This window comes from Heliangelus exortis, chromosome 1 (assembly GCF_036169615.1).
Source record: "Heliangelus exortis chromosome 1, bHelExo1.hap1, whole genome shotgun sequence".
In the NCBI taxonomy this organism is placed as follows: Eukaryota; Metazoa; Chordata; class Aves; order Apodiformes; family Trochilidae; genus Heliangelus; species Heliangelus exortis.
The window spans coordinates 183,126,852-183,145,147 of NC_092422.1; the positions used below are offsets into that span (position 1 = coordinate 183,126,852).

Here is an 18,296-nt window from a genome sequence, read left to right on the forward strand (position 1 = left end):
ATTGCTACAAGCAGTCCTTCTTATTCATCTCTGTTTTCACATATTAGTCTTTGCAGACCAGTCAGGAATAGTTCACCAAACAAAGTTAAGCAATATCACAGAGAACTTTAAGAAATTACTCTTATCATCCCTCCTGAGGATAGGCTCAATGGTCAAGGCCACAGTGAAATCTTCCTTTTCTTGTAAAAGTTAACTGCAGTTAGTTATTAAAGTACTGCCAGTATTTAGGGAGGTTCTGAAATGAAGAACAGCACAAAATACCCACACTATCTCTGAAAATTTCCAAGATATCTTTTCCATAAAATCTTAGTGTGGTTTCTTCTGAGAGCTTCCTGGAAGATACATCAGGTAGGATTCTGACTTGCCAATATGGGTATGGGATATGTGAAGTAATACTTATATATTAAGTGCTCTAGTAATGTGCTGTATTTCTTCTAAAAATTTAACAGGTTCTGTGGTGGACTCTGTTTGTAGTTTTTCAAATGTTTATATTGCAAAGAAATAGAGTTTGTGGGAGTGTATATGCAGACTGAAAAGTGGGATGGAGCATGTTAATTATTTAGTTAAACTTTGTGTACTTCTTAGTCTGTATTTAGCATAAATTAATAAAAGGGGGGAAAGTATCCCTTTTGTAATCCCCTCAATAAAATTACATACATCAAAATTATCAATGGTTGACAGATGTGGGGGGTTAGCAGTGGAGCTGGAGTTTCGAAAAATGAGAGATGGTAATGCTGTTAATTGCTGGCCATGAGAACAGGATCCAGAGATATATGGAATAAAACTGAACCCAAACACTGTCTCTGGGGTTTCAGTTCAGACCTGGTCTTGATCAATAGTGAGTGAAAGTTGCTACCATTTGATAGCTGTGCAGTGTAAGCTTGGTCTGTGCTGCTGGTCCCTGTGTGTGTGTGGACACATTATAGAAGTCATCATAAGAATTACAGTAATTGATTGTGTCCTAGAAGGAGTCCAACGGGCTTAATGGTAGGAGGACTCTGGAAAGGCAGTGTGAGTGTGGACCTCTCATTTAGGGGATTTGGGGAGGAGGTCAGCCCCCACTACACTGGCAGTCATCACAATATCCCCATTTTCCTTGTAACGCCTAAAATAAGTAATGGTGCTGACAGCTGAGAAAATGCCCCTGTGCAGAGGGCATCTTATGTTTCTAAACACATATGGGAACAAAATGAGAGTGAGAAAGAAGAAGGCAGTTCTGAATGAATCCATGGTATCTTACAGCTGCCAATGGAGCCCAAGGAATAGGGAACCAGAGGGGAGAAACTCAACTAGCAGGTGACTCTCAGCAGTGGTCACCCAGCTGCAGCAAGATGCTGCTCCCCATGGTCCCATTTATCTGCCAAGAAACAGCCTGAAGGCACTTGACACCTCACTTCAGGTGCTCAGGCTGACTTGGTTAAACTGAACTTGAGCAACACTATGTGGCACCACAGTCTTTAAAGCAGACTCATGCTCTCATGGTTCAGCTTGCTGAGACCCTGGGGACAGACAGGGTGCTAAGAGTCCTGCTGCAGCTCTAACCCATCAAACCAAACTGGGAGGAGAGACAGTGAAGTGGGGCTCCTATCAGGAGGGAAAAAACATGCAAAATACTTACAGCCTCAGCAAGATCAGTGTTAATAAGCCAAATCAGATACAGAGAGTTGTAAAGAGACATATTGTACATTCTGTGAAATTGGGGAAGTACAGGAAAGACAAAAGGCCGGGTGAGGGGCAGAAGTGACAGCTGAAGTATTCAGAAAAGATACAGCAGCTGCAGCACTGGGAAAATCTGAAATTAAAGAGTAACCCATGCACTTATTTTATTTTTATGGCTTATGAACATTTCAAAGGGCACAAATAGTACATCTTGTGCCTTACACTGTGGTGAAAAAAACTTTTCAAGAGGGCTTTCAGCAATATTCCTCCCTGTGATGTGAATTCTAAAAGACTGATATGCAGACAATGCAATAGTAGTTCCAAAATCTTTGGTGGATAAAACTTCATCCTGCAAAGCTACATACACCAAGACCTACCAGAAAAAGAACTAAATTAACCAGTTTTTTCATTGACATTTCATCAGACTCAGGTTTGGAGCTCTGATCTCAGCAAAGGGAGGGACAGTGGTGTACAATTACACAATTGGAGTACAATTTTAACTGACTTTGGATCAGGGTATTCAATAAGATTGGATTCTGAGTATTAGTCTGCTAGAATAATTACCTGCCAGGTTTTGAAAAATATTACAAATCTAATTTTCAATGTTAAAACTGATAGTAAAAATGCTTAACCCATTGCCAAAATAGTGAGTCCTCTATGGAATAATAGTATTTTAATAAAGCCAGCATGTCTAAGAGGTTCATCTGACATATTTGGACTTACACACATTAATGAATTTCCTCAGAATGAACTAGAAGGAAACAAAATGAAATCACTTGTAATAAGTCAATAAGGGCCCTGAGCTGTGGCAAAGTTTTAGGATGAGATTCACATTTTAATGCCAAAATTGTCATAGACAAAATTTTTCCATCCAATCATAACTATGCAAACTGCTTTGTGCCATTTGAAAATCTGTCCTATGATATCTCCAAATACTAAATACCTGTCTGAATTAAAAGTGCATGTGGGCTATTTCAGCATGAATCAGGCAATAGACCAGGGTGAGGAACTAGCTGGGAGGGCATCTCTCATGAGACCACCAGCAAGCACCAAGGCACTAAGGGGCATTTGAAATTGCCTGGGGAAAGAAAAGAGAAACGCTGTTATCAGTGTCACAAAAGACTTTTCAGGGGTCATTTCTGGAGTGACTGAGGATAGTTTCTATTCAGCACAAACATGTGAATGTGGGTGGGGATACAGCAGAAAAGGAGTATTTAGGTCAGACATTGCAACAGCTGTTCGTGACCATGAACAGAAGAGGGGCAGTACAGACAACCTGTGGAAATAAATCTTACAACCAACTGAACAAGCAGCAACACCGTGCTTTTTCACTAGAGCCTAACCAGCTTGTCACCCAGTGCCAAGCCGGAAAGCTCATCCCTGCCTCCATCCCCCCGAGAGGGAAGGGCTGAGCCCGGCCCCGGCTCCGCCTTTCCCCTCACACGCTGGTGGGGTCCAGAGAGCTCCCACCCCTCCTGGCGGTGCCGCAAAGAGGGACCCCTGGGGGTCCGCTCGTTTCTTCTTTACGGAATTAGTCTCCCTTGAGGGAGGCAGGGTTTGGTGTAAACAGCCGACTTGGAGATAAATTAACTCAAAATCCATCTTGTCTGCTTTTTGGCTACATCTTTATAAAGAAATACTTCATGCTCCAGCAAAACACTGCCCTGCCATGGGAGCAGGAGGGGGGAGGAGATCATCTTGGCAGAGAGAAGTGGGTATCTCCACCATCTCTCTTTTGATCTTCAAAGGTGGTAACGCTCAGTTTGTAGTTCACTCATCTATGCTATGGTTACCCACCTCTCAGTACATAAGGAGCTAACCTTGCACTTCGTTTCAGGTTTTTCAGTGACCAGGCCAGAGAAAAGCACACGCCAGTTACCACTTTTGTCTGACATTTCAAGGAAAAATGGTTGAACCTGTGGGCAACCACTATGTTGTAGCCAGACCTGTGTACTCGGAGAATTTGTTTCATGAAGAGCATGAGAAGTTGCACAGGTACCATAAAAGCTTTTTGGATCACCTGAAACTCTATTTTCGGTAAGCAGATTTTTAATATTTTTTGAAATATGGATCTAAGAAACAGCCTGAGCTGCTGCACAAACTGCATCCTGACAACTCCAATCTCAGATTCCAACAAAGCAACAAGTGCAATGTCAGATTTTTAAAATAATTTTAGCTGCTTTTACCCTTAAAACTCTTCCTACCATTGTATCCCAGGTAGCTTCTCTTTTCTTGGGGTCTTGGCAGCAGAGACTTCAGGACAACCTTATTTTGGTCTTTCCACACTTTAAGGGGGCTTTTAAGAAAGATGGGGACAGACTTTTTAATAGGGCCTTTTTAATAGCAACAGGACAAGGGATAATGATTCAAACTTAAAGAGCATAGATTCAGAATAGATATAAGGAAGACATTTTTTTACAATGAGAGCAGTGAGACACTGGAACAGATTTCCCAGGTAGATGCTCCATCCCTGGAAACACTGAAGATCAGATTGGATAGGACTCTGAGCAATCCGACTTAGTGGAAGATGTTCCTGCCCACTGCAGGGCGGTCAAACTATATAACCTTTGAAGACCCTTTCCAACACAAACTATTCTATCATTTTATTAAAATTTTTGGCTGGAAGGGACATCTGGAGGCCCGTGTGTCCTCTCTTAGTCACAGTAGGCAGCACAGGTTGATCAGAGCTGTGTCTGAGTGAGATTTTGACCTCTGGCTGCCTGAACCTGAATCCTCCCTCCTTTCTTTCTCCACTGGAGACAGGCTGCAACCCAGCCAAGCTGTTCACCAACAGAACTCTGTCTTCTTGTGCTTTTACAGCTGCTCCCCACAAAGGGCCAAAAAATTTGCCTTGGGTTTGTTTCCTGTTTTCTCCTGGCTGCCAGGGTACCGCTTCAGGGAGTGGATCCTGAGTGACATTGTCTCTGGCATCAGCACGGGGCTCGTGGCTGTCCTGCAAGGTACCTCAGGGAAAGGTGTGCCCTGGTATGGGCTGCTCTGCCAGGGGAAAGGGGCTGCTGGCTGTAGCCTGCAATACACACATCACTTCCTCTGGATCTCTGTCCTTGCAGGTCTTGCCTTTGCTTTGCTGGTGAACGTCCCCCCCGGTTATGGACTCTATGCAGCATTTTTCCCTGTTTTGGTCTATTTTATCTTTGGCACATCTAGACATATCTCTGCAGGTAAGTTCCAGCACACCAACTGCCCTCCTCACTGGTGAAGGAGAACATGCTGCCCCTTTGTGTCTCTAATGAATGCCTTGTGCTGCTCAGGTCCTTTCCCTGTTCTGAGCCTGATGGTGGGAGGAGTCGTCATTAGGCTGGTCCCCGATGACAGTTCTGGAAATGGCACTGCCACCAATAGCTCAGCAATAAATGATGAGAGGGTGATGGTGGCAGCATCTGTAACCTTCCTTTCCGGGGTTTTTCAGGTTGGTAACCATATGTGTGTGTGCCCACATATGTCTATATGCACATATACGAACAGATGGTTGGTGGATGGGCCTTCTCTCTGGGGTTTTTTGTTTTTTTTTTTTTTGGGGTTTTTTTTGGTTGGTTGGTTTTTTTGCTGGTGTGGGCACCAAAGTAATTCTCTCCCCCCTCCCATGCAACAGACCTTGGCTCACTGATTGGGAGACATCTGCCCCCTCCAGTGACCAGCCACTGATTCATGCTGTGAAGTCCCTGATTTTGCCCAGGCATGAACCTGCAGCCAACATAGGTGCATCCCACCTACAGTAAAAACCAATCTGCTGGATAAGAAACAAGTAGTTATGAGTGTAATGTGAATTATATAGGCACAGAAAGGGGAGTAAGATATTTGTTTCATAACAATAAGTATTCATATTAGTATTTTTTAGAAACACACCAATTTCTCCTTCCTTCCTAACAAACTAATACGTTTGTGCTTCATGAAACCCTGGTACCATATAAAAATATGGGTACTGAAAAACTCAAGCCTAAGGAAGTTTATTTTAGTTATAAAATAAAAGGAATAAGCTCTAACTGTTCTAGCAATTATTCTTGCTAGTCTTAGGTCTTGTGTTCCTAATCTCAACTTTTATTGCAAGTCAGGTGACAGCATTTTCCATAGTTCCTGGTTGTATGGGATTAGGTAAAAATCTTTGTTCAAATTAAATATGGTTCTCGTTGCAGGGATTGCTTGAAAGCAGAACTTAATCACACTGACTTATGGTCATTTTGCATTTCAGTTACTTCTGGGAATTCTCCAGTTTGGATTCATTGTTATTTATCTATCACAATCATTAATCAGTGGTTTCACAACTGCTGCAGCAGTCCATGTTCTGGTATCTCAGCTGAAATTCATGCTTCAACTATCTGTACCTGGATTTAATAAACCATTTGGCATCATCTATGTAAGTGCAAAGTGGTTGTTATTTGCTAATTCTTGTGAGACTTGTCATGTATGTGGCTTGTGACTGTGTATCACAAGCAAGTAATATCAGAACTTAGCATAAACACTGCCAGTCAGAAGGAAATGCAAGACAAAAATAGCAGGAACATGTTATTACTATATGGCCAATCTTCACAGTTATTGCTAAACATAAAATTACACCCCGTTGGGCTAACTGGGTAATATTTCCTATTGTGTATTGGCATATTTGAATGAAGCATTCAATTTTACCTGAAGCATTTAATTCTTCATTATTACTGGTCTGAAATCATACATATTTAATTTGGACATGACTCTGTGAGAGCTGTTGGATAAGAAAGGAGGAAGGAGGACAGGAAGGGAGGAGTGGAAAGAGGCATCTGCTCAGTAATTCCATTGCTCACATTTCTCATCACACAAGTGCATGTTGCTCAGACCCTGTGTCAGGGAGAGGCCAGGAGGAAAGGGATGAGAGCCAGTGGAAAGTGTCTTTCATGGATGTTTTCCTTGTTTGGGTGATGCCCATGCACCTTCATTGTGGCTTGCAATCCACAACATGGAATGGGGAACAAACCCCAAGCATTAGAGCAATTCAGACAAGACCCTTGTGGAAGGGAGAGTGCTACTGTGCCAGGGAATTAATACTTCTAAATCCCTGCATGTTTCTATGATTTTGCAGACTCTGGAGAGCATTTTCAGCCAGATCACAGAAACAAACATCGCTGACCTAGTCACATCCCTCATTGTCCTGCTTATCGTGTTTGTGGTGAAAGAAATGAACGATCGATACAAAGCAAAGTTACCAGCTCCCATCCCCATCGAACTCCTTGTGGTAACAGTCACTTCTATTTGATTTTACAATTGCTACATCACTATGGTGACATAGGAAGCAGACTTTTAACTAGTTCTTCTCCTGTTCTGTCATGTTACTTGTAAAGAGAAATTGACAATGTTCCTAAACTGTTGTGAAGTGGTTTAGTTCTACTTATCTGTTGTTAACTGAATACATCTGTAGTGAGTAAAATGTTATAAAACCTGAATTTTTTTCCTTGGATGAAATCAACATCCTCCCTCTGACAGCAACTGGCTGCAACCCCATGGCTGGGGTTCCCCTGCACCACACCTGCAAACAGCCACGGAAGCTGTGGCCATCCATGGCTGAGCACAAAACAGATTTGCCTGCCAGCAGCAGAGGGTTTTATACCCCAGGCAGTAGTAGGACTCCTAAAGTCCTGGAGGATGTTGCTATAGATGCAGGTGATGCTTGCTTTCCCTCAGAGTTATTACAGAACATCTGTTAGAAGACAGCAGGTTTATTTGGTGGGATGTTCTCTGTTATTAATGAGATGTTCTCATATATTCTCTGTGCAATTTATGAACATAAATCCATAGCTGTAAAGTGGTTTAGGAATGACATCTGAACAGCAAAGGGATGTGCAGACTTGGAGCATAATTCTGCTGCTATGTGGTGAGAGTGGAGGGCATGTGGGAGACGGAAAGAAATAATTTTCAATAGTTTCTTCATACTCTTACTTGCATGTGCCTAATGGATGTGTGTTTTATTGTCTTTCAGACAGTCTTGGCAGCACTGATTTCCTATTTTGCTAACTTTGAAGAAAAATTTAATGTAGCTGTGGTTGGAAAACTAGAGGAAGGGTAAGGGATTTGCTTAAAATTTATGAGTGGAGCAAAATGTTCCGTCCAGTTTGTCAGCACTATATTGGTTCAACTCTGCTTTTTGATTAAAATAATCTGCTTCATCTTTTTTTTGGTAGATAAACATTTTGCTCTTAGCAATATGAGGACCCACTCTCAATAGGTACAATTTGCTCATTAAAGCACATCTCCCACATGACAAAGAATACACCGTGACATGAAAAAATTGCATGCTTCATTTTCTAAGCTGTTCAGAAGGAGGTTGATGTTTGCTCCTTTTACTGAGTTACTCACTCCTGAACCCCTGGGAATGAACTCCATTTTCCTTGAAGTACATGCACAGTTCATCAGCCACTAGCAGCCCAGGAAAGCCATGAGACACTGCACAGTTCTCTTGCCATGTCCCTTGCAACCAACCACCAGCATCTCCCCAGGCACCATCACCCTCCAGAGGCCTCAGTGCCTACTCCTCTACAAGTATATCTATAGAGAGAGTATACATCCACTTATAGAGCATATATCTACATACAGAATACATCCAGCTATGCCAGAATTTTGGCAGAATGAATTAATACTTGGATATTAAGTTAAAAAGAGTGAGGAAGACATTCACTAGGACAACAGATTGCAGCCATATACTCAGCAGGGCACTCTCAGTTGCCTCTTGTAGGAATGTTGGGTGATGAAGTATGCAGAAGAACAGCTATTTCTGCTCAAAAATCTCCATTCTTCAGATTTCAGGTCCTTTGGGTATTGGGGGGCTGTGGGAATGGAGGCGGGGAGGAGGGGCATGTTAAGCCTATAGAGGAAATTTCCCTAGGACCTGCAAAAGCCCCCAATCAAAGGAGCAGGAAAGTTAAGGTTAAAGTATCCAGCAGATAGCCTGGGAGACTTAGGCATCATTACTTGACTTAGTATTTGTTTAGCTGTCTAAAATGTTACCATGAATCATGCAGGGATTTTTATTTTGTGACAATTAAGAGTGAAATCCTTCCACGTGCAAATTGCCTGCACAAGCACCTCTGGCCCACATCTGTTCTTACAGCTGTGTGTAACCAGGAGGCAGAGCTGTGTGTGCACCTCAGACAAACTGAGCTGCTGCTGGCCCTGGCCAAGGAAATGAGAACCTGCTGAGACACAAACTGAGCTGAGTGCAGATATACAGAGACCCTGCTCAAATCAAGGGTTCACCAAAGTTTTACAGGGTTCAGACCCCCAGTTCTGTATTGCACCTCTCCAAAGTGCTTGGTATGAGCTGGAGACAGCCTTGCTCACCTGTTTGACACCTTTTCTCCTTACACATATCCCTAATGATTTGTCTTTCAGATTTAAAGCACCTGTTGCACCTGACGTGGGTATACTCCAAAAATGTATTGGTGACAGCATTTCAATTGCAATTGTTGGGTTTGCAGTAGCCTTCTCTGTGGCTAAAGTGTATTCCATCAAGCATGACTACCAAATAGATGGCAACCAGGTAGGCAAGTAACACAGGCATCGACACAGAGCATTTTTCAATGGGAAATAAGTAATTTTAGGAATGCTGTTTCTTGTGAATAACTGTAATGAACTTACTTTTTAAGAACAATCTATTTTGGATTTATTTTAGGAGCTAATTGCTTTCGGGCTGGGTAACATAGTTGGTGGATCATTCAAAGGATTTGCCTCCAGCACAGCTTTGTCAAGATCAGGTGTGCAGGAGAGCACAGGAGGCAAAACACAGGTATAGAAGACAACAGATCATGATTGTGTTTAATTCAAGATTGCTCTCTTTTTTTCCTGCATGACCATAATGCCTTCATGTACTTACTCATGGTGGAATTGTTCTCTCATGCAGATTGCTGGTATTATCTCTGCTGTCATGGTCTTGATTGTGATCTCAGCCATTGGGTTTCTCCTGGAGCCATTACAGAAGGTATTTGCTGGTTTCACCTCTGTGCTTCTTCCTGCTTACCAAAGACAGGGATGCTCCAGGAGTCACTGGGGGGGTCATAGGCTTCACTGGGAGACAAAAAGTGCTTTGCAAATCTTGGTTCTTCCTCCCAGATCATAACAGAGAGGATTACAACATCCAAGGGAATGCAAGTGCCCAAATACCAAAAATCACAACACCAGCTTTTTTGTGCCAAAAATAAATGTGATTTGCAGCCTCAGGTCAATCCCCTGCACTTCACCTCAGCTAGGGGAGGGTGCAGTGTGATGGACAGCAGGGACACTCTTTGAGGAGCTGCCTAGCCTCTCAGCTGTACTTTGACCCTATTTCTCTCTTCCAAGACTTAATGTTCAATATTTCTTTGCTTGTTTTAAAACAAGTATTTTGGTCTTTTTTAACAGTCAGTCCTTGCATCTTTGGCTCTTGGCAACTTGAAAGGAATGCTCATGCAGTTCAAGGAAATAGGTGTCCTATGGAGAAAGGACAAGTATGACTGTGTAAGTTGAGTCACACAAGCAATTAGGAATGAAGCACTTTGGGGAAGTCATCTGTGTTGCAGTTTCGCTTACATGTTATCTTTTTTTTTTAAACCTGCCTTACTTTGCTAAATGGAAAGTACAAGAGTGGCATTCTTTTTTCACTTGTATACCCCTGGCTTGTGCTTTCCATTTTGTGCCACCTTTTTCAAGTCAATTCTCTTTCCTAAATTCTTTTTCATTCATTTCATCAATATCTATTAAAATATAGCTCAGTCATTGAAGTCAAGTATAGAAGGCAGCTACAGAAAATATCTTAATACCTATTGCATTGACTATGCATTCAGAAATAATTTCTTACACACACAGCACATTAGATGGAAGTTACACAGCAGAAAACAAGTGGCAAGTGGTTTGAAGGGTTTATTCCAAATGATAAAGCTCATGGCTAGCAGGCACAACCGATTACCTCTGACACTCAGAAAATGTAGGCTCTTGCCTTTCTCATTGGCCAATTCCTTGTGTTGCTAAATGGTTCCAGGCCTCACTTTTTGAAGCTACCAAACAGTTATTTACCACATGAAAATGCTTTGAGATCTATCATTAAAAATATCTAGTCTTTTATGCTTATCCATGGCATACATTCACAGCCCCTTCATTTGCACAATTACAACTCTCAGCTTTACCTGGATCCCAATTTACTTCTAACCTTGCTTTTCTGATGGATTTTTTTGAGCATTTAGTGAACCACCCTTTGAAGATCCACACCTCTATTATTCTAAGCCTTTACTGTATAGAAATGGTCATCCCTAGAAACATTCCCTGGTGCTAGTCTGGGAGTCTGGCCCTGTTTTACAAGAAAATAGGAAACACGAAACTCCTCACCAGGGGCAGATTGGATCAGATATGAGATCTGTTTCTACTCCCAGTCTTAGCTCATGACCCAAGTCCTTGACATGCTCATAACTGCTCATTACAGGTTATATGGGTGGTGACTTTCTTAGCTGCCATTTTTCTTGGCCTGGACATTGGTCTTGCAACTGCTATGGCCTTCCAGCTGCTGACTGTGGTGATCCGCTCCCAGGTGTGAGTACTTGTGAGACATCATAATAATGTACCTCAGGGCCTCCTTTATAAATTAACTCTCCCTCATACAGAAAAGGTCAACAGCCCTGTGCCTTGGTCTGTCCAGCAACTCTGTGTGGAATAATTATTGACAGGCATAAAGCCTTGGGTATGGGTTCCAGTTCTGTCTGAAGGACTGGAGCTGAATTGCTCTGCCTTTGATCTCTCCCTTCTGTCAGGTTTTGGTATGGGGTACAAATAACAATTTCCTTGTTTGTTCACAGTCCAAGCTGCACCCTTTTGGCTAATGTTGGGAGAAGTGATATCTACAGAAACAAGAAGGATTACACTGATGTAAGAATTGTCAGGTTTCTTTTATTGTCTGCTGCATTTGTGTTTCTATAGCAGACATCAGTACTGACACTTTTCCTTCATTGTACAGACCTATGAGCCAGAGGGAGTGAAGATTTTCAGATGTTCAGCTCCTATCTTCTTTGCTAATATTGAATTCTTCAGAGAGAAACTCATCAATGCAGTAAGTGTCTGAGGCTGTCATTCTGAAGGTAGAAATTGCATTACACTTTAAACACAATTTCCACAGTTCAAAGATGAACTGTTTATTAATTATACAAATATTGTTGCCACTGCTATAATCCCACATGTACATACACATCTCTGACTTATGCTGATCTTATACCATAGCAATGTATACACACATTTTACGCCCTTTAAAAGTAGTGCAATCATAGAGAATATACAAGGACATAATTTTACAAGAATTTATATTTACTCATCTTTTCCCAAAGAATGTAACCACAGCTCTCAGGAGAGAAGCTGAAAGAAATCACACTATCAAAGGGGTCTTAATACCTTCCATGTAAAAGTGGCTGAAGGCAGCAGGTCTGTCCATAACCAGCACAATGAGCCAGGACTGCTGAGTCCTCACCACCCCCCAGAATGAACCAAATGTGCACCCTAACCTCACCTCCTGCTGCTCTTATCAGGGAGTTCATAAGCAGTGGCTACCTTGAGCACTGGTAGTGAGCACTTCACTCTTCAAGTGGCAAAAAAATGAGGGAATCTGACAAATCTGAGTCTCAATTTGTTTGGCTTTCACCTCAGAAGAGCCTGAAGGGTTTTTTAAGAGTGCAGATGCTCACACCCCTCTCCTTTATACATACAAGTACTTCTAACACCTCTCTCCTCTACCCTCTAGCTAGATGGGGCAGAAAACTTGGAGGAATTTAGTATTTTCATAACCCTTACTAGCTTAACTTACCCGACATCTACTTTTGTTAAAACCAGATAGGAGGTTCAAGACATCATCAGCCAGCATGATTAACTTTGGTTTTCATCTACAAGAAAATAAAATTATGTGTGTACAACTCACACTGAAGTCAGGTGGCACAGAGCAGAAATAATCTGTGAGCGCTCTGAACTCTGTCACCTGGGTGGCTTTCTCATGACAAAGATGAGTAGGATGAGCACTGGGCTGGAGTTACTGGCCTGTGCTACAGCATTGTCACTGCTATAATGCTGTCAGTGCTGGTGTTCTAAAGCTTGTACAGATGGGCCTGCCTCCTCTGCAGCCATACCTGCAGACATCCTTCCAACCAAGAAAAAGAGCCCTTGTTTGAATTGATGAAAAGTTGTAGGCAACACCAAATAAAAAATACCATATCATGCTCATAAAGAAAAGCCTCATTAGATGCTGTGTCCTTCCCTTGGTGCCACTGAGTTGGTTTTTTTATTAAAATATTCAAAGTGTTGTATCTACAGGTTGGCTTTAACCCACTGAGAGTCCTGAGGAAACGCAATAAAGCTCTGAGGAAGATGAGAAAGATGCTGAAAAAAGGAGAGCTGCAAGTGACCCCGGTACGTAAGATAACTCTACCCAGGAGGGGTTAAGCAACCAGCTTCCTGGCTGGACAAGGCAGAAAAGTGCCTCACAGGCTCCCCTCCTAATTAGATGGGCTATTTCCCACATGGCCACTTCATGACACAAGCACATTTCAAAAATAAGATTTTAAATGGCTCTCACAGTTAGAGTCCTACAGCTTTACCATGTGCATAGCTTGTATGTGTCCACTGGAGCTTTGTTTGGCTACAAATGGCAGGATCAGATCCCACAGAGGTGATGTCCATGGTGCATTAGTGGTAGGAAAATGCTGTTTTTCTCCTAGTGCAAAATCTGCATGCTTTTTGTTGGCTTGTTCCAAAATCATTAAATCCAAGCAGATTTGACCATTGATTCAGGGAACAATAAAAAGCCATTATTAAATGATTAGGGTAATGATTAAATGATTTATGAGAGGAAAGCCAACATTTCCAAACTTCTCTAGATAAGAGGACAGAGCTTTTTCTAGTGTAAAGTTCGGGTGGGCCCTTCTCCATCTCACGAGTACATCAGCTTTGCACTGCCACCACTCTCACGCTTGTGTAAGATGCACTACTACCTTGGCTGGGTCTTAAAAAGAGGTATTAATTATGAACCTCTCTCTGTCAACACAGAAAGGCTTGACTTGTGTGGCTAGCCCTACACTTGAGTCGGATGAAGAATTAGACAACAACAGCATAGAGGAGCTGGACAAGCCCACCATCACGACAGACTTGCCCATTCAGATCAACTGGGGTGCTGAGCTCCCCCCTGGCATCACTGTGCCCCGGGTTGACATCCACAGCATCATTCTGGATTTCTCATCAGTGTCCTTCCTTGATTTTTCTGCCATGCGAGTTCTCCAAAAGGTAACTGTTACTCACAAGACAAACAGTGGTCATATCACAGTAAAACATTAATGCAATTACACTTGGGGGATATGCTTGAGGGAAGGGATGGCACCCAAAGGGATTTTGACAGGAAGGAGTGGAATAATGTGGACTTCATGAAGTTCAACACGGTCCTGAGTATAAGGTCCTGAGGTATAAGGTCCTGAGTCTGGGCAATCCCCAGTATCAGCACAGACTGGGAGACAAAGAGATTGAGAGAGCCCTGCAAAGGGGGACTTGAGGATGAAGAATTGGACATGAGCAAGCAACATGCACTTGTAGCCAAGAAAGCCAACCATATTCTAAGCTGCATGAAAAGTGTGACCAGCAAGATAAGGGAGGTGATTCTCCCCCTCTGCTTTGCTTTGGTGAGACCCCACATGGAGTATTGAGTCCAATTCTAGGAATACCAACGTCAGAAGGACATGGAGGTGTTGGGGCAAGTCCAGAGGAGGGCCACAAAAATGATCAGAGGGCTGGAACACCTCTCCTGTCAAAAAAGGCTTGAAAGAGTTGGGGTTGTTCAGCCTAGAGAAGATCCTAGGGACAATGTATTATGGCCTTTCCATACTTAAAGGGGGCTTAAAAGAAAGGCAGAGAATGACTTTTTAACCAAGGCCTGTAGTGGCAGCAAAAGGGGCAATGAGTTTCAATTGAAAGAGAGTAGGTTTAGATTAGTTATAAGGAAGAAATTCTTTATAATGAGGTCTGTGATAAACTGGAACAGGTTGCACAGAGAAGCTATGGATACTCTGTCATTGGAAGAGCTTCAGGCCAGGTTGGATGGGGCTTTGAGCAGCCCATCTAGTTAAAGATGTCCCTGTCCACGGCAGGAAGGTTGGACTAGATGATCCTTAAATTCCTTCCAATCTACACCATTCTGTGATTCTATTCTGTGTTTCTGACCTGCTTCTTAAAGAAATTCTTATATGGACTGGCAGGTCAGGGGCAACTTTCGAGTTTATAGGAATTGTAATGTACGTTTTCCATAGAAAATGTTTAGGATTGGATTAAATAATGAATCTAATTTTTTTTTTAAATTAGAGTGTTGGCTGTGGCATCCTTTCTTCACCTGGTAAGATTCTGGGAATCTTTACACAAAGGTATATAAGAAATACAGCCTTGAACACTGGGCTGGATGTTGGAGCACTGGAATTTCATTTCTGCTCCTGTTCTTGATTCCCAGGATGCCTCAAACAAAGCAATAAGAACAACATTTTCAAACATTAGTAGCTAAAGTCAACTACCTAGAGCCACACAGGGTGTGTAAATTAGTTCCATAGGAACTAATTACCTGCCATGTCAGTGAGAGCCATGGTTCTGCTCAAATTCACAATCATAAAAATATCCCCAGAAAATTTTGGAGTCTTAGTTTCACCGTGTGTCACATAGGTAAAATAAAGCTATTAGATTTATGAAATAATATGTTTTTCACTGTGGGTTAAATGTGTTTAACGCTGCCCCTTTTCAAAAGCATCTGTCAGCCCTGCCTGCAGCCATGAGACCACTCTGCCTCTAGGTGCAGCAGACAAGTTTAGAAGTTGTTTACCATCACAAACCTTAAATATCTTAAGGTGTTTTGTACATTTGCTGTGGATAATCACCATGCTGTCTGTTATCAGCAAAAGCAGCAGTATCTAAATGGTTTCTCTTTCTGATTTAACAGACTTTAAAGGAATTTGTCAGGATCAACATCGACATTTACATTGCAGGGGCACATGGTGAGTACTTGCCTTTCTGTCAGCATCATTATAGATGCCTTGTCCCACCACCTTTACCATCCACCACTGACCACTGCTGAGGAGGATTACCCCAGTTTTACCTTTCAGTCTTGACAGAGAACAGATCCAGCTGAATGGAAGTGTCAGTACATCCCATGCTGTCCCTTCCGAGCAGGGACCACTCATAATGTCTTGTTTGACCTATGGCTGTTGCTGTGTTGTACAGCTCTGACTGTGAGAACCACTATTGGGCACCCTGGGTGAGGCATGAAATGAGAAATGGGGCTCAAATGGGGCCCTTCTGTGTGCCAGGGAGTAGTTTATATGCCACCTTCTCCACTTCAATAAGGAGGAACCCACCTGCTCTAATAACCAAAGCAGTGCCTCAGGATACACCGTTTCTTCACTTCCAAGGTCCCTAAGTCACTTTCTGCTTTGATGGTGTTCCCCACAGAGGGCTTCATGGAAAAACTGGAGAGATGTGAATTTTTTGACGAGGAGATCAAGCCATCCATGTTTTTCCTCACCATTCATGATGCAGTTTTACACATTTTGCTGAAGAAGGACATAGCCAACTCCCCCAAATTAAAACCTGCTGAGGTAACAACACAGTTTTATCTTTCACTACTTTTGTGCCTTTCCATGACTCAGAGGCAGCCAGCAGTGCTTAATGACTAAAATTCAGCTGGTCCCAAATTAATTGGGAGAATAAGAGTGGCCCCTGGTCCAGGTGCCTGGAAAACCACTAGTGAAAGGAGTAAATAATTCCCACTGGAGACTGGCCTGCCCACAGACTTCACTTGAGGCCACCTCCCTGGGAAGAGCAGGCTGTTGGGATGAAATCCTGCCCATCCATCAGCAGTCCTCTCATCACTCATCTGGCAGGGGATTGCTTGTTGTGATGCAGTGGGTTTTGAAAGGTAGACTTGATGCTGTTTGAATATAGGCTTCCCAGGACTGTCCACCTTCAAAAAGGAGTACTAAAGTGCAGATAAATTACTGAGAGTGTTCTTAAATCAAGAGCAAGAGAGGATCCTACATATGTTAGATGTGTTTAAGACTACCAACCCAGAACAATAGTCACCTGGAAACTGTTGAATCCCACTCAGCTGAAGTGGCTCAGCTCTTCTGCACCATCCCTGGAGGTACTCAAAAGACAGGTAGATGTGGTGTTTAGGGACATGGTTTAGTGGTGGCAGAGCTACGTTAAAGGCTTTTTCCAATCAAAATAATTTTATTATTCTATGACCCAGAGACCACTAAGGAGCATAAAGGGCTGACAAATAAGAGATTCCTTCTTTCCAGGCCATCTTGTGAAGCCTGTTCCAGAGATTTAAAAGCAATACCTTCCTCAAACTGAAAAAAAGGAAAAAAGAGACTTTTCCTAGACATTTCCTAACTCACAACTTCTTATGCTCACTGCAGGAGAAGAGTAACAGCAATGACTACATCATCATCCCCAGCAATGGGCTGCGCAGCCGTGCCGACACGGTAAGGCTCCTGGCTCTGGTAGGGACACTCCAGCCACAGGAAATGCAGCCCCAAAAGCTGCTCATGGGAACTGCTGTGTCAGATAACAAAAGCATCTTCACCCCTAAGCTCCTGTGTCAGCCCAGGGCAGAAAGCAGCCAGACAGCTTATTAATGGGATTTAACTTAAGACAAAGCCTTGCCAAAGTAAGCAGCCTGGGGCTGGGCTCACAAGCCCTGCCTGGCACACGGAGTCTGCAGAGGGAGGACAGGCAAAGGCCATCTCACCAGGCTCTGCCAGGTTCCCTCACCTTGATGAGCTTAGTGGTAGAGTCTGTGTGACACAGACATCAGCAGTAGAGTCACATTTATCTAAAGGGCGCAGGCAAAAGGTGAGTCAGGAGAGAGGGAGAAGAAAAGGAGACAGATTTTCACTCAGGACTTAAAGAGAAGGGCAGTGTCCAACGCATGGCAATCCCATGAGAAGAAAATGTCAGACCACAGTCCTCCCACAGAAACATTTTAGAGGAGCAAATTCTTAAGTATCACTTACCAGAGGACATCTGCCCTTGCTATTCCTTACAGAGGGTGACATTTATTTTCTTTTCTTTCCTACAGATTCCAACAGAGACAAAATTCTAGATTTAACTTTCTAAATATAACACCCTCCAGCAACACATCACTTGCAGAAGATGAATGCAGGTGCAGCGATGAGCATGAGCAGAAGGATACTTTCATATAAATTAAGAGGAATTTACTACTTATGGTTCTGTTCCAGGTTTTGGAATGGGTGTGTTAATTTTATGTGTCTCTGTATATATAGAAACGTATTCATGTACATATATGGAGGCTAAAATCACACAGATTTTATTATTTCATATCTTGTTGACAGCCTACCCACAGATTACAGAAGGAGGTAATATTAACTCTATTTGCATATATGTGTATATATATTTTCCTGGCAGTTTGTAGGCAACCTGTACAGTTATGAGGGAATATAAAATATTTGAAATTTTGTGATTTATCACACAGACTAGTAGTTGGGAGTGATATTTTATCATCAGCTTGTATTTAACTTGTATCAAGTTTTCTTGATGGTTTGTAAGGTATCTAGCAGATTCTGTGATTCTGTGACTGAGTTATTAAACTTGTTTTCAGCTCA

General features: G+C 42.5%; 1 protein-coding gene across 1 annotated transcript; it reads left to right on the forward strand.

The window, feature by feature from the left end:
• Positions 1-230: 230 nt before the first annotated feature.
• Positions 231-18,296, forward strand: SLC26A3 (solute carrier family 26 member 3). Its single transcript, XM_071733909.1, has 21 exons — positions 231-348; positions 3,497-3,696; positions 4,480-4,619; positions 4,731-4,841; positions 4,932-5,089; positions 5,870-6,034; positions 6,731-6,883; positions 7,625-7,707; positions 9,034-9,181; positions 9,314-9,427; positions 9,542-9,619; positions 10,039-10,134; positions 11,093-11,199; positions 11,463-11,532; positions 11,621-11,713; positions 12,958-13,053; positions 13,690-13,923; positions 15,611-15,665; positions 16,120-16,265; positions 17,091-17,156; positions 17,753-18,296. The coding sequence occupies exons 2-21, from the start codon at positions 3,566-3,568 to the stop codon at positions 17,774-17,776; spliced, it is 2,268 nt and encodes a 755-aa protein (XP_071590010.1). The 5' UTR covers positions 231-348; positions 3,497-3,565; the 3' UTR covers positions 17,777-18,296.

Coding starts and splice junctions, on each gene's coding strand:
- SLC26A3 (XM_071733909.1), top strand. CDS start 3,566: ATGGTTGAACCTGTGGGCAACCACTATGTTGTAGCCAGACCTGTGTAC. Junction 5,090..5,869: donor TCCTTTCCGGGGTTTTTCAG/GTTGGTAACCAT, acceptor TTTGCATTTCAG/TTACTTCTGGGAATTCTCCA. Junction 17,157..17,752: donor TGCGCAGCCGTGCCGACACG/GTAAGGCTCCTG, acceptor TCTTTCCTACAG/ATTCCAACAGAGACAAAATT.